The 16833-nt window shown below is 41.0% G+C and overlaps 1 protein-coding gene across 1 annotated transcript; it reads left to right on the forward strand.

Annotated features, from left to right (window-relative positions):
• Positions 1-228: 228 nt before the first annotated feature.
• LOC133521638 (uncharacterized protein F54F2.9) lies at positions 229-16269 on the forward strand. The gene is made up of 8 exons (XM_061856717.1): positions 229-479; positions 3793-3941; positions 4239-4410; positions 4485-4711; positions 5876-6041; positions 6547-6771; positions 7485-7634; positions 14583-16269. The coding sequence occupies exons 1-8, from the start codon at positions 348-350 to the stop codon at positions 14715-14717; spliced, it is 1356 nt and encodes a 451-aa protein (XP_061712701.1). The 5' UTR covers positions 229-347; the 3' UTR covers positions 14718-16269.
• Positions 16270-16833: the final 564 nt, after the last annotated feature.

Below are 16833 nucleotides of genomic sequence, written 5' to 3' on the forward strand. Positions count from 1 at the left end.
TTTATTCTTTGCTAACTTCATGTTAGTCAAAGGATACCCCAGCAAAAAAGAACCAAAGTAATTTAATGATTTATAATTTGTAAATTCAATATAGTAGGTTATCTGTTTTCTTTTTCTTTCATTTATTAATTTCTGATTCGTACTTATATTTTTTACTTCATCTACTTAAAAAAGTAACTTTTCTTATGGGTATCAGTATCACGCATAACAGGCAACACTTCTCCAGTCATCAGCAATGTCAGCCAAGACGGCAGCACAGCTGGACTGGCAAATGTCAATTTTTTAACAAACTTCTACAATAATGCATCTTTTATAAATTAATTCCTCGTCAATTATATTCGTGTGTAATGCGGCTGTGTGCGTTCCTGTTATTGTCGCTGACGCTGAGCGCCGCAGCCTGGGACGATGGCGATTTTGAAGTGTTCGACGTGGTCGAAGAAGTGAATCAGAATTTCTACGAGTTGCTCGGAGTTACACAGGTACTGTTGCCGGTGGAAACGTTATCAATGTTGTGTTTGTAAGGTCACACTCTTAACTGAAAACAATATTACGAAAATGTGTAGTTACATTAGATATTTGTCATCAATTGATTTACAATTAGATCGCTATACCATTGACTATTGCGGTTTTTTCTCTAAAATAATCCATATTAACTGAGGTTTTGACCCGCTAAGCTAGTAGTCCTGGGTTTGAATCGCACTAGGTAAATATTTATTGTGTTATTCACACATATTTTAAGATCCTGGGCTATGGATGTATCAGGTGCTTCATAAGTATTTAAATTTTGTTTGCCTCCAATGCCTCCTAGACAATAAAAAAAAAATTTGGAATGTTTATTGTTTATGAACTCGACTGTACCAGAAAGAGAAGGATAATAATACTCTAAGCACCTATACTATGCATAATATTATGAGAATAATCTATTGGAATATGTTTATCAACACTTACTTATTTTTTTTTTTTTTTTTTTTTTTTTTATTAAAAAACTGATCGGCGATTGGCTCTAGTCACACCTGATGGAAAGTGAAGACAGGGCCTAAGATGGAGCTCACCGGTTCAGTAGTAGCCTATTCACTCTTGCTTTAAAGAGACTGAGGTCATATTTATCAGGGAATACAGATGGCGGGAGCGCATTCCATTCTTTAGCCGTCCGTAACAAAAAAGAGGAGGCAAACCGTTTAGTGCGAACAAATGGAATGTTTACCACGAACGGGTGCATTCGCTCCCCACGCCTGGATGTCCGATGATGGAAAGGGGAAGGTGGGATCAGATCGTGCAGTTCCTGTGCGCACTCCCCGAAATGTATCCGATAGAACACCGATAGGCTAGCGACTCGACGGCGATGCTCAAGGCTCTGTAATTTTGACTTGATAGTTGGGTCATCGCCAAAAAGTCTATGAGCCCGGCGCTCTATCGAGTCCAGGGCCGCCAGCTGATATTTGGCGGAACCGTCCCATAGGTGGCAGCAGTATTCCATGCTCGAGCGGACCTGTGCTTGGTATAGGGAGAGAAGCTGATTCGGCGTGAAATACCGCCTCACCTTAAATAGGACACCAAGTTTTTTGGCAGCAGTTTTAGCCCTGGACTCAATAGTCAACCCGAAGTTTAAGTTCGATTTTAAACTTAGACCAAGAAGCTCTAAAGTGTTAGTCACGGGAAGGGACACATTTCGGAAAGTGGGAGCCAAGGTGAACTGGCTCCGTTTTGCGGTGAAAAGACACGCCTGTGTTTTGGTGGCATTGAATCCGACCAAGTTGGCTTCGCCCCATTCGGCCACGGCGTTCAAGGACAGATTCAAACGTTCCACCATGGTCTCCCTGAGGATCTTGATGTCACCTTCACTGGCCCTCGCGTCAGAGAGGTATCTCTCCGTAACTGTGCTGTCATCTGCGTACCCAAAGATGCCGGGCTTGAGCAGATCGTTGATGTGCAGCAGAAAGAGGGTTTCGGAGAGGACTGAGCCCTGAGGTACCCCGGCATTAATAGCCAAAAGATCAGACGAGCATCCGTCTAGGACAACTCGAATAGATCGGTCCCTCAGGAAGTCAGTGATCCAGGAGCGCAGGCCAGACGAGATCCCATACGCGGAGAGCTTACTTATTAGGCTGTCGTGCCAGACTCTGTCAAAGGCCTTGGAAATATCAAGGGACACGGCGATAGCCTCACCCTGTCTCTCGATGGCCTCGCCCCATAGGTGGGTGGCATAAATCAGAAGGTCCCCAGTTGACCGGTTCCGGCGAAAGCCGTATTGCCGATCACTGAGGAGATCGTTACCTTCGAGATATGCCAGGAGCTTGGTGTTCAGTACACGCTCCATAATCTTGCAGAGTATGGAGGTGATCGCGATAGGCCGATAATTAGACGGGTCAGCACGACTACCTTTCTTGGGTACAGGCTGTACATTTGCAAGCTTCCAAGACTCGGGGACTTGGCCCGACCTCAGGGAAAGACGATACAGGCGTGTTAGTACTGGAGACAACTCAGGCGCACAAGTTTTCAACACAATCGCTGGAACTCCGTCCGGCCCACTAGCTTTGTTCACGTCCAGACAAGAGCTTACTGTGTGCCTCAGGTCTTAGGTACAGTGAATATGGTGCACAGAATATGAACAGGGTGCCATGTGTTTTCACACTCTAATATAACAGCTATTATGTACCATGGTTTCGCAATAAAGATTTCTATTTCTATTTCTATATTTATAGAAAAACCACTGGCTATTGTTATACTAATGATATAAATGATTTTTTTTTAGTTTTTTTTTTATTTTTTTTTATTGCAATTTTGATATATTGTAAATGAGAAATGTTTATTAGGTTAAACATACAATTTGAAAACAATTGTATTTTAGTCTTCCTTGTAAATATATATACCTGTATGAGGAGAACTGCTCTTTCTTAATGTAGGTACATAATATTCATATAACTTAAGCTATTATTAGTAAAATTAATGTAAGTGTACTGTTTTTAGTATTCCATACTGTAATATCTTGTATCACATGCTCTGCTTTGGTAACAGAGTGTGTACTGTATAACATATTATAATTATATTCAGTTTCTATTTGCGAGTTCTTATAATTGGTTCTGATGGAATTACTTATATAAATAAATAGTATATTTACATCAAAATATTACTTTGCAGAGGAGCAGCATTTATCATAAAACTATCTGTATGACTTAAAATGAGCTAAACTCCGGCAAGCCTACCTTGTCAGTAAAAAAGTGCAAAGTTCTGAAATTGTGTGGAATATTGCTTCTTGGCACCTACATTCTTAAAATTTGCCACCTTTCTACAACGCTAGTTTGCAAGAGTAGATAAGCCACCTAAAGTTTAATACATTCAGTGCTGAAAACCCGACTATCGGGTATTTAATGATTTCGTTCCCAGGCCAGACAACCCAAAAGTGGGGATTGTTGTACTACAGTTTAGTATATTTTATATAATATGGTTTTAAATAACTAAATTTATGTGGCTTGTCTTAAATGTCTTGTTTGGCTGGGTGTCTATGAATGTGTTAATCTTATGAGCTAGAGATATATCTCGAAAGTTCACGTTCAGAAGTATCTGTAACAGTTTAATTGGTCTATATCATCGGGCAATACCACGTAACTAACAAAGTAAAGGAAGTTGGACCTTACTGCATTTGTTAGTTACAAGGTATTAGACTATCCACAACAATATGAAGAGACTTATCTTTTTTTCCTAAACTATCCGAGAAAACTTTTGATGCATAGTCTGATATGCTACTGTATGACATGTGCATTAAAAAGAATTGAATTGAATCTTTTGTTGCAGGAAGCCACACCTTCGGAAATCAAATCAGCATTCAAGAAGCTCACACTTAAACTGCACCCTGACAAGAATGATGCCCCAGATGCAGATGTCCAATTCAGGAACCTGGTATCCGTACACAACATACTTAAGGACCCTGGAAAGAGAGAAAAGTATGTATGGCAGTAGTTGACTTGAACAAAAATATTTGAAATTATCCTTGCAAGAGACAGAGTGGTTAGTTAAGTAGTTTATAACTACATTATTATATTAGTACACAACCAGGGGCCCATTTCTCGAACGGTATCAGTCTAATATTAATAGTGTGTTGCCATGGTAACCCATACGATTTGATAGTTCGTGGACTAATAATATTAGTCTAATACCGTTCGCGAAATGGGCTCCAGAATGCACACTCATGTTATTATTTAGAGCTTTGATTCTGTGTCTGAAACTAATTTTCCTTTCAGGTACAACGAGGTGCTTAAGAATGGTCTGCCGAACTGGCGTTCAGCGGTATACTACTACCGCCACGTCCGCAAGATGGGCCTGGCCGAGGGTTCATTTATCTTGTTTGTTATTATCACCTTCGGGCAGTATGCTGTCGGCTGGGCGGCCTATGCTGAGAAGAGATTCACTGCAGTAAGTCTTCACTAGACCTCACTATATTTACTTACGTCTTTGTCAAATATTAAAATGAACAATTGTATTACCAGGAGCAAATCCTAAACAGCAGAGGCAAGAAGCACTCAAAGAAATCCGGTTTCGACACCGGACTGGCCGAGATTCTGGACCAGTTGCCCAAACCTAGCATCAAAGACACCCTGCCCTTCCAAATACCGAGGCTGATATGGTGGAGCATAGTGGGTATACCACGAGGGATCATGGAACTTAGGAGACAGATGAAGGAACGGGAGGAAGAAGCTAAGAGACAGAAGAAGAGGTATGAATAACATTTTTATCAATCTTATATTGACGACGCAAGATATTCTTCCCTTCCAAATACAGTGGCTGATATAGTGGAGAATAGTAGGCATACCACGGGGATCATGGAGTTGAGAAGACGGAAGAAGGAACGGGAGGAGAAAGCTACGAGACAGAAAGAGAGGTATGAGTTTAATTTTTATGGTGTATTCCTATTTGTCCCCACTTGTGGTGACTTGGGTCGGGGACAAATGAGAAAACATTATTTTTATCAATCGTATATTGAGACACAACTGTCCTTTTGGTGCAATCATCACAGCTAACTTTCGTTGAGCAACTGTGCAGTGTGCAATGGTCAGTAACTAGGTAAGGTAAAGTTACGAGTACCTAATGTTACCAAACTTGATGTAAGACAATTTACGGGGAAGGGAAGGACGACCATGTTTTATTTTTTCTTACAAGGGTGGTATAGTCTTGATGGTTCTTACGTAATATCACAAAAATGCACAAAGGTAAGATCGTACTTTGAAAAAGCGCGGATTGATCAAATTGTTTGTATAATGTAATTATGTAAATATAATGGTAATGAAAAACTAAAACACAACCTCCTACCTTGGTGGGTACAATTAAAACTTTCTAAAAATAGTTTCTTGAAAAATACAAATAAAACCAAACGTGTATTATTTTTTTCGTTGACATTCTTACGTAATAATTACTAAACAGGGGGGAAGGGCCTATTCTTATTTTTCCTTACATAGGGGAGCGAGGGAACAAAATCGACAAACATTGTCTTACGTAATACATTAATAGCGTCCTTGCAATTGTCATTCAATATGTACTGAAGTGTGTGTGTCACGGACTTTAATTTGTTGAGCCATTTTAAGTTTACTTTACATCGGACATTATTCTTGTATCTTGTATCGTACTTATACTGTTTTGAAAAACGATCACACCAATCGGAATGTGGGACAGAGGGTTTTGTAGTGGAAGTTTTTAAAGTGCATTGTAAAATGCCAAAAAAAAACCCTATTCATGAGCGTAATTGTATTTTCCGAGAACCTAAAAAAAATCACCATAAATCAATTAGGAAAATAAGGACTGTCATCGTTTGGCCCCTGTGTTATTTATATGTGGTTTCAACGTCCTGATGTTCTATTTTCTATATCTATTCTCTATACAACAGGGAAATAGAAGAAAAAGCGCGAGCGGAGCGCGAAGCGGCCGCCATGGAGGAGGCCAAAGCAAAGGGCGCGCGCAAACGGCGCGGCTTCGTGCCCCCGGAGCGGGAATGTCTGCTAGACCCCGTGTCGGCTGAAGATGATACCCCGGTGCCGATACCCGTCAAACCGGTTAGTAGCTTAGTACCTAAGCCAAACGAAAAACCATAATTGGGCTGACTAGATTAGCAGATAAAATTATATCAGGGATACAGGAATCACCTCGACACCAACTACGTAAAATAGTAGGATTAATTACAGGACATAACACACTTAACAAACACCTACATAATATGGGTAAAACAGACAGCCCCATGTGCAGAGCGTGCATGGAAGAAGAAGAAACAACAAAACATATTCTCCTAGACTGCAAACAGGTAGAAGTATACAGGAACAAATACCTAGGGAATCCGTGCACACTAGGAGAGGCAATTAGCAACCTGAAAACTTTGCTAGGCTTCGTGGAGGAGCTGGGGTGGTTAGAGTAGCGCTACCTCGTTTCACGCAAAATAGGCACAATGGTTGTCGAGTCGCGGAAAATGCCCAGAAGCACTAACTAACTATATCAGGAATAGCAAACAAAAATTGTCACAAGTATATTTTAAGGTGTCCCTTATAATAACGTTTTTTTTATTAGGCGCCAGTGATAACCGGCGGTCTCTGGACAGACGACGACCTAGCTGAACTAATCCGATTAGTAAAGAAGCACCCCGGGGGCTCCGCGGAGCGCTGGGAGCGCATCGCGGAGGCCATGTGCCGCTCCGTTGGCGAGGTCACGCACATGGCGGCCAAGCTCAAGGACAACTGCTACAAGATACCGGGGCAAGAGCCGGAGCCGGTGCCGGTGGAAGTGCCCAAGAAGGTAATTCATGTGATGTTGGAAAATTGCGAAATCTTCACTTTCTGAGGCTTTGGAGAACTTCTCAAAAATAGAATCGCTGATTTATATAAATCTTCCAGAAGTTTCTGAGAATTTACCCAACTATTTGCAACTTGCATTTGTATTATTAACATACCTTCAGGTAGACTTCTAAAGTCTGCTAAACACCAGCTTCCTTCATCGATCGTAAGTCTGCAGTGTATGAATCTTGCACTACTCATTTAGATCTATTTTGATCCCAATTGACCTAATAACGAATAAATTCAAAATGGCAGCCATTTTATTAGGTCTATTCATTTACTAAATCTAAAAATTAGTTATCAATTCTCATGCTCAAGCAATTCTCATGCATGGAACCTACTGAATGTGGCACATTTCGGTCCTAGACCGTTTTACTTTCCATATACGTTTTTTTAACGAATAGCAATGAATATTCGGTTCTTAATCGATTTGTGGTATAATTTCCAGTCTGATATTAAACTCCTTTCGAATTCGATTCGAATCCTTTTACCTAAAATGTTAATTGAAAGTTCCCGCAAAAAAATATACTTAAGTAATTGTAAATATAAAAAACACATGCATGTAAAATGCATGTGTATTACCTTCACTCGGGTGAAGGTTCATCCCTTGGATAACAATCTACTATTGTTTACATAATTCGTAAGTCTCGTATAACAATTTCTGATTGTTCGTAGGTGAAGACACGTAAAACAGAAGAAGTGAGCAGCGGCAACTGGTCGCAGCAGCAGCAGAAGGCGTTGGAAGTCGCTCTGGCCAAGCATCCCAAAGGCGGCGCTGGCGACCGCTGGCAAAAGATCGCAGCCGCCGTGCCTGGCAAGACCAAGGTACTCTTTCCTTCTTCCATGAAGGGTCATAGGTGAAGACAGCAGAAGGCGTTGGAAGTTGCTCTGGCCGAACATCCCAAAGACGACGCGACCGCTGGCAGAAGATCGCAGCCGCTGTGCCCGGAAAGACCAAGGTACTCTTTCCTTCTTCCATGAAGGGTCATAGGTGAAGACAGCAGAAGGCGTTGGAAGTTCCTCTGGCCGAACATCCCAAAGACGACGCGACCGCTGGCAGAAGATCGCAGCCGCTGTGCCCGGAAAGACCAAGGTACTCTTTCTTTTGTTGAGGGTCATAAGTTAAGACAACAGGAGGCGATGGAAACTCTGGCCAAGCATCCCAAAGGCGGCGCTGGTGACCGCTGGCAGAAGACTCTTCCATCCTTCCATTGTTTCAGGGTCATAGGTGAAGACAGTAGAAGGCATTGGAAGTCGGTCTGGCCAAGCATCCCAAAGACGACGGCGTCCGCTGGCAGAAGATCGCAGCCGCCGTGTCTGGCCAGACCAAGGTACTCTTCCTTCTTCCATGAAGGGTCATAGGTGAATACAGCAGAAGGCATTGGAAGTTGCTCTGGCCGAACATCCCAAAGACGACGCGACCGCTGGCAGAAGATCGCAGCCGCCGTGCCCGGCAATACCAAGGTACTCTTTCTTCTATTGAGGGTCATAAGTTAAGACAACAGGAGGCGATGGAAACTCTGGCCAAGCATCCCAAAGGCGGCGCTGGTGACGGCTGGCAGAAGACTCTTCCATCCTTCCATTGTTTCAGGGTCATAGGTGAAGACAGTAGAAGGCATTGGAAGTCGGTCTGGCCAAGCATCCCAAAGACGACGGCGTCCGCTGGCAGAAGATCGCAGCCGCCGTGTCTGGCCAGACCAAGGTACTCTTTCCTTCTTCCATGAAGGGTCATAGGTGAAGACAGCAGAAGGCGTTGGAAGTTGCTCTGGCCGAACATCCCAAAGACGACGCGACCGCTGGCAGAAGATCGCAGCCGCTGTGCCCGGAAAGACCAAGGTACTCTTTCCTTCTTCCATGAAGGGTCATAGGTGAAGACAGCAGAAGGCGTTGGAAGTTCCTCTGGCCGAACATCCCAAAGACGACGCGACCGCTGGCAGAAGATCGCAGCCGCTGTGCCCGGAAAGACCAAGGTACTCTTTCTTTTGTTGAGGGTCATAAGTTAAGACAACAGGAGGCGATGGAAACTCTGGCCAAGCATCCCAAAGGCGGCGCTGGTGACCGCTGGCAGAAGACTCTTCCATCCTTCCATTGTTTCAGGGTCATAGGTGAAGACAGTAGAAGGCATTGGAAGTCTGTCTGGCCAAGCATCCCAAAGACGACGGCGTCCGCTGGCAGAAGATCGCAGCCGCCGTGTCTGGCCAGACCAAGGTACTCTTCCTTCTTCCATGAAGGGTCATAGGTGAATACAGCAGAAGGCGTTGGAAGTTGCTCTGGCCGAACATCCCAAAGACGACGCGACCGCTGGCAGAAGATCGCAGCCGCCGTGCCCGGCAATACCAAGGTACTCTTTCTTCTATTGAGGGTCATAAGTTAAGACAACAGGAGGCGATGGAAACTCTGGCCAAGCATCCCAAAGGCGGCGCTGGTGACGGCTGGCAGAAGACTCTTCCATCCTTCCATTGTTTCAGGGTCATAGGTGAAGACAGTAGAAGGCATTGGAAGTCGGTCTGGCCAAGCATCCCAAAGACGACGGCGTCCGCTGGCAGAAGATCGCAGCCGCCGTGTCTGGCCAGACCAAGGTACTCTTTCCTTCTTCCATGAAGGGTCATAGGTGAAGACAGCAGAAGGCGTTGGAAGTTGCTCTGGCCGAACATCCCAAAGACGACGGCGACCGCTGGCAGAAGATCGCAGCCGCCGTGCCCGGAAAGACCAAGGTACTCTTTCTTTTATTGAGAGTCATAAGTTAAGACAACAGGAGGCGATGGAAACTCGGGCCAAGCATCTCAAAGGCGGCGCTGGCGACCGCTGGCAGAAGATCGCAGCCGCCGTGCCCGGCAAGACCAAGGTGCTCCTTCCTTCTTCCATTGAGGTTCATAGGCGAAGACAGCAGAAGGCGTTGGAAGTCGCTCTGGCCAAGCATCCCAAAGACGACAGCGACCGCTGGCAGAAGATCGCAGCCGCCGTGTCTGGCAAGACCAAGGTACTCTTCCATCCTTCCATTGTTTCCCCGAGAGTTAGACAAAGTAAGACAGAAGGAGCAGCGGTGGCCACAGTAGCAGAAGGTGTATGAAGCTTACAACATATAAATCGTGTACTAAACTTACGATGCCGTTTGAATTTGAATTTGAATTTTGAATTTTGAATTGAATTTGATCATCGTTTGTCCCTTTCCGACGTATTGGTATGATGGAAAGGGACAAGCGATGATCAGCGGCATCGTAACTTTAGTACACGTTTATGAATAAGGGGGTTAATCTTTATACACGGAAATCTGTAATTACTTAAGACTTAAGAGATTACCGAACTAAATTACTCTTATCAGATATACTGAAGTTTTAGTAGCGATAATATTACTTGATATAGTGATTTTTATTGCATAGGTAAAATTATACAGACTTTATATATCTGTATTGTAAAACGAGCGAGAGAAGTTCTTACATTCAACTTGAAACACAGTGGTTAGGGGCACGTCCCGGCATTCCGATGTTTTATGCTGTTTCATCAGATGATGGTTTGTTGGACATTAACGAAAGTAAATGTGTTCTAATTTAAGTGATATTAAGTAAACGTGTGGTTGAGGGTATTATATTTTATTCATTAAATATGAGCTGGCTCAATCACGGGGTTATGTAGCTATAAGGACCGTGCGCGTTGGAGGGTCTGCCTTCTTGTAGCCTGAATCGGAACCATAAACATGTACATTTACACGTCACGTGTTTTCTTGTGCATAGTAGGTTCTGCCATCTTGTGGGCTACATCGGAACAATGAACATCACATTTACGCCTCGCACCAAAAATCTGACAGCTCCTGTGCTGCCTCCTACAGTTCATGCACGCTCCCTATAAGAACCTAGAAGGCCCAAAAGCTATTTGTGAGGGGGCTTGCTATTCTGGTCAACTTCTTTGCAAGAAAGTACGGTCGGCCATTGTGTAGATACATTGGTAGGGACCGCGAGTTCTCAGTTCGGGGTGAACTACTATTATAACGTCTTCATCTTCTTACGTTTTCAATGGTCTAATTACAAAACATCTGTTTAAACTTACATTCATTTTGTTCATACTGTTTATTACCTTAAAACCAATAAGACGTGCCCATTGTTTAATTTATTCAAACTTGAGACTTATGTGTGTCACTTAAAGTTAAATTTCGTATGCAGTCATTATATTGCAGATATATCTAAAGAGATATTAACAAAGTTATAACGTCACGTATTGTAATAAATTCTATTAATCGTGATGACAATTAGCAATTATTCACACTTGTTGAAACTAGGAGCCGGTTTCCGATAATGTTTACGTAATGTGACTGATATTTCAATTTAATATTTCACTTTTAAAGATAAGAGATGTTGTAGTAAATAAATTATTGCATTCAATTTTAATATTTTATCACGTTTTTGTCCTTATACATATTTTAATTGCTATGCTTGTGCTTAGAAACTCATACTAAATATAAATAAATATAAATATTATTGGACATTGTTACACAAATTGACTAAGTCCCACAGTAAGCTCAATAAAGCTTGTGTGGAGGGCGCTTAGACAACGATATATATAATATATAAATATTTATACATACTTAAATACATAGAAAACACCCATGAGTCAGGAACAAATATCCATGCTCATCACACGAATAAATGCCCTTACCAGGATTTGAACCCGGGACCATCAGCTTCGTAGGCAGGGGCACTACCCACTAAGCCAAACCGGTCGTCAAACTATGGGTCAAGACGATATTATAACTTAAACAAGCATAAATTCGATCAGGTTGTATAGTTTTATATACAATGTTTCTATAATCTCCATCACCAGCACGGACAGCATGGTTGAACTTACCGCCTCGTCACTCTCGCAAGTTGTTGAAACGTGACAGCCATGGTGACACTGACAGACGTTAAAACTATTAAAAGGGACATCCATCTTAACCCAGCGCTTAAGGCCCTCAGCACACGGCGCGTAAGCGTAAGAGACGCGTAAGCGTATCGTAATACGCGCGTAGAACGAGAGCACTACGAGCACGTACAACTTTCAAACAAGTCCGCAGTAAGCGTCGACATAACGTAGCGTATGAGATTTTTATCGTCATGACGACAGGCGCAGCGTAATACACGTGTAAAAAAACAAAACTTCTGACATATATATTAAACATTTAAAAAAATGTTCATCTAACGAGAAAGTAAGATCGCAGATACATCCGCCGATGACATCTGACGCCAGCGAGTCCAGCGACTAAATGGTTTTAACTAATTAAATTACACTTATAAAGCGATTACGCTTACGTGACGCCTACGCGACGCTTAGTGCCCAAAATTCTACGCGTAACGTTTTGACGATACGCTTACGTGCCGCGTGTTGACTGCAACTTTGCATTATCACTAAAGTTAGAAAGGTATACCAAATTTCAGCTCAATCTGCACTCGGAAAGCGGGTCAATGCACTTGCTCTCGTTTTACAATCTACTATCCTCTTTCATTACTCAATTGAGCCACGAATGAAAAACCATTGAGCCATGAATTGAGTTTACAAACAGAAACGAAAGTGTATCTAAAGCGTTCGGCGTGACTGCACAACGACTGACTCAATATTATGTAATTTAAAATTTGTTGTCTGTGAAAATGGACCTTAGGACACCTTTTTTTAGGGTCTCTTTTGTGAGATTCTTAGTACGAGTCAATATTGATGTAGTAACACAGTTGGATGATGTGTAAAAGGCTTAATTTTCTTGTGTTTTTAATTATTTAGTTCAGGTCTAAAGGGGCCCTGATTAACAATCCGCCAGATGGTATCGGCCTGTGAGTTGTTCGGAACTGTAAATTTTTTGTTCTGACTGACAGGCCGATTCCGTCCAGCAGACTGATAATCAGTGGACCCCTTTAGTACTGCGTTCGTTTCGTATGCGATAGAAACTAATGTGTTGTCTACTATTCGTACGAATACTTGATATATGTCAGGTGCAAGTATCTGAATATATTACGATGTCGCGAGCCTTTCGACCAAGCAGCTGTCTAATTCCTAAAGTTCTGACTTTTAGACTCTCCCATTGTATGTCCTCTAGCCGCACAGAGATCAATAACAATAACTACCATCCCATTCTATTTTGAGTCCTTTTTGAAAGATCCATTTTTAGGGTTCCGTAGCCAAATGGCAAAAAACGGAACCCTTATAGATTCGTCATGTCCGTCTGTCTGTCCGATTCTGTCACAGCCACTTTTTTCCGAAACTATAAAAGCTATACTGTTCAAACTTGGTAAGTAGATGTATCATATGAACCGCATTATGATGTTTACACAAAAATAGAAAAAAAAACAATAAATTTTGGGGGTTCCCCATACTTAGAACTGAAACTCAAAAAATCTTTTTTCATCAAACCCATACGTGTGGGGTATCTATGGATAGGTCTTTAAAAATGATATTGAGGTTTCTAATATCATTTTTTTCTAAACTGAATAGTTTGCGCGAGAGACACTTCCAAAGTGGTAAAAAGTGTGTCCCCGCCCCCCCCGTAACTTCTAAAATAACAGAATGAAAAATCTAAAAAAAATATATGATATACATTGCCATGCAAACTTCCACCGAAAATTGGTTCGAACGAGATCTAGTAAGTAGTTTTTTTTTAATAAGTCATAAAAATTTAAAAAAAAAAATTTTTTTCATCAAACCCATACGTGTGGGGTATCTAGGGATAGGTCTTCAAAAATGATATTTAGGTTTCTAATATAATTTTTTTCTAAACTGAATAGTTTGCGCGAGACACTTCCAAAGTGAAAAAATGTGTGTCCCCCCCCCCCCCGTAACTTCTAAAATAACAGAATGAAAAATCTAAAAAAAATATATCATATACATTACCATGCAAACTTCCACCGAAAATTGGTTTGAACGAGATCTAGTAAGTAGTTTTTTTAATAAGTCATAAAATAAAAAAAAATTTTTTTTTCATCAAACCCATACGTGTGGGGTATCTACGGATAGGTCTTCAAAAATGATATTGAGGTTTCTAATATCATTTTTTTCTAAACTGAATAGTTTGCGCGAGAGACACTTTCAAAGTGGTAAAATGTGTGTCCTAAGTGGTAAAATGTTGAACGAGATCTAGTAAGTAGATTTTTTTTTAATACGTCATAAATGGTACGGAACCCTTCATGCGCGAGTCCGACTCGCACTTGGCCGCTTTTTTTGTCTTGCCAAGTTTAGTTAGAGAATCATCATCGTTATGGCTCATGGTAGCCAGGGGTCCGCTTGGCAACTCATCTTGAGAATTGACATAGGCACTAGTTTTTACGACTTTCCAACCCAGAGGGTAAACTGGGCCTTATTGGGATTAGTCCGGTTTCTTCACGATGTTTTCTTTCACCGAAAAGCGACAGGTAAATATCAAATGATATTTCGTACGTAAGTTCCGAAAAGCTCATTGGTACGAGCCGGGGTTTGAACCCGCGACCTCCAGATTGAAAGTCACACGCTCTTACCGCTAGGCCACTAGAGCGCTTACTTAAAAGATATAGAAAAGTAAATATTTCCTAAGTATCCCTGATATGTATTACAAATGCGAAAGTAATTCTGTCTGTTCTCTCTTCACGTTTAAACTGCTGAACCGATTTAGATGTAATTTGGTATGGAAATTATTTGAGTTTTAGGAAAGGACATCGGGATACTTTTTATCACGAAAATCATCCGGGTCACAAGAGGGTCGGAATCTGGTTACATGCAGACGAAGTCTTTTAGAAAATTTAAACGAATGCATTGAATCATTTTGTTTTATCATGTTTTCAGGAGGAATGCATGCAGCGGTGTAAATATCTATCAGAAACGTTAAGGAAGCAGAAACAGAAAGAAGAAGAGGATAGATTAAGAGAAGGGAACGGAGAACAGAGCGACACAGAAGGACAGAACGAGGACGATATATAACGAATTAGGTTTTGAAAATTTATCTTTACCATTGGCTTAGGCGTCATTATGAAGCGGCAGGGTTTAGTCCGATGTTATGGTCTGTTATTTTAGGTACTTAAAAATAATTTAATACATAAAATAAAACAACGTGACTTATTGTTATAATGAACCATTGGCACAAGTCATATCAAGGATTTTTATTTATGTATAAAAATCCTTTATTTACAGTAACAATATACCCAATGGATATATACAGAGGATTACTATAACTAGCTTATATCTAAAATAGGCCCTTGAGGCATTGTACCAAGGATGCTGGCGGCATTTCCTCGTTGTATCGCAATACTGATACGTTGTGCGAGGAAGCCGCCAGCTCCTCGGTCACCAGTTACGTCAACCAGACTTCTACAAAAAACAAGGTTGCACACGATCAATATTTTAACTCAAGATAGGTTATAGGCGTTCCAAAATTGAAACGCTTAAATTGTACAAACTGTACAGTTGCTCATTAGTCGCGCCTAGGCAAGCGATAAATGTGAGAACTCCCACGACAAAAGAGAAAGAGACAAGCTAATGTTCAACAATTAGTGTGTTTAAGAGAGTATGTGAAAATTAATTAACAAAAACAGATTTATTAATTATATATCATTAGGAATATGGAAGTATTTTTGTGCTCCTTATGTATGAGTAAGAGAATTTGATATAGAGGTGGATCGTCAACGAAAATTTTGTAGCCACAGTAAATTTACTGCCATCTTTAGATACATAATTAAAATTTTAAAAACGCCTTTTGACTTTGATCCTTATTATTTCAGTGATATGTATTAAATTTGTTAAATATCAAAAAGTGGCGCCATCTTACCGGGCATCGGCTAATTATTCCACTGGAGTTGCCGGCGTATAAAGGCTACGGAGACTGCTTACCATCAGGCGGGCCGTATGCTTGTTTGCCACCGACTTAGTATAAAAAGAATTAAAGATTGTGGCGCCTTGTTTTGGCCTTCGATCTATTCGATGGTGCCACTTTTTGATATTTAACCAATTTAACACAAATCAGTCAAATAATAAGGATCAAAGTCAAATGGTGTTCTAAAAGTCTTAATCATGTGTCGAAAGATGGTAGTAAATTTACTGTAGCCACAAAGTTTTCTTTGACAATCCACCTCTATTACAAATTATCTTTGGTGTAACCTATCTATAGTTATATCATTGCATCCGATGTCGTGTAATATTAACGTAATGTACCTTTTTTACTTATTCAACAAAAAATACCCTAGATACAAATTATCATCGATTCAGTCAATCGAAATATATTTTTGAGTCAATGCCCTTATATCTTTAGGTGAATTCCAGTCATGTGGTTTTGTTTGTTTACATACTATTAAATAGATACCTAAAACAACAAACCATAGATCGTCTTTATCGCACTTATATACTTGCTAGAAAAGGACGGTTGCCTTACATCAGTACTGTTCTTGTAAATATTACTTTATCGAAGTGTCTATCTATATAATTTCCATTTTAACGGTTTGACATATATTTGTGACAAACATTTGATTGTGAACCGTAACTTTAGTTGTTTTTTGTTTTACCTACTTATTCCGACAAATAGGTGTCTGCTATTTCCTAAGAGCCAGCCCACACTAGCGCCTCCCGAGCGTCGGCGCAACGTTGACGCCATTTCCCATAGCGCTGACTATACTCTGTATCTTTAGGTATTTAAAAAAAGGTAAACAAAATCTACCCTCAAATGGCTCCTTAAGGCAGCTGAGGGTAGATGAAAACATTACATGATCAAATAATGTAGGTTTAAAGTCAGGTCGTTCAGTGACAGATCCAGGCGGTTTTGTATTTGGTTGGTTAACCAATAAATATTAAAACTACCCGAAAATGTACAAATTGTTTGTTTACCTTTTTTTTAAATACCTAAAGATACAGACTATAGATGCCGACGCTCAAAACACGCTAGTGTGGGGTAACCCTAAAGAGTTAATTCCATGCTATACGTAAGGTTGACCACGTAAATTAAACCTTTTTATATTCTAGAATCTAGAGTCTAAAATGACTGTTTGATAACCTCAAATTGTTCAATGACGGATAATTTTAGTACCGTAAAAGCCTTGGAGAATTTAAC

The sequence above is a fragment of the Cydia pomonella genome, chromosome 9 (genome assembly GCF_033807575.1).
Source record: "Cydia pomonella isolate Wapato2018A chromosome 9, ilCydPomo1, whole genome shotgun sequence".
Lineage (NCBI taxonomy): Eukaryota > Metazoa > Arthropoda > Insecta > Lepidoptera > Tortricidae > Cydia > Cydia pomonella.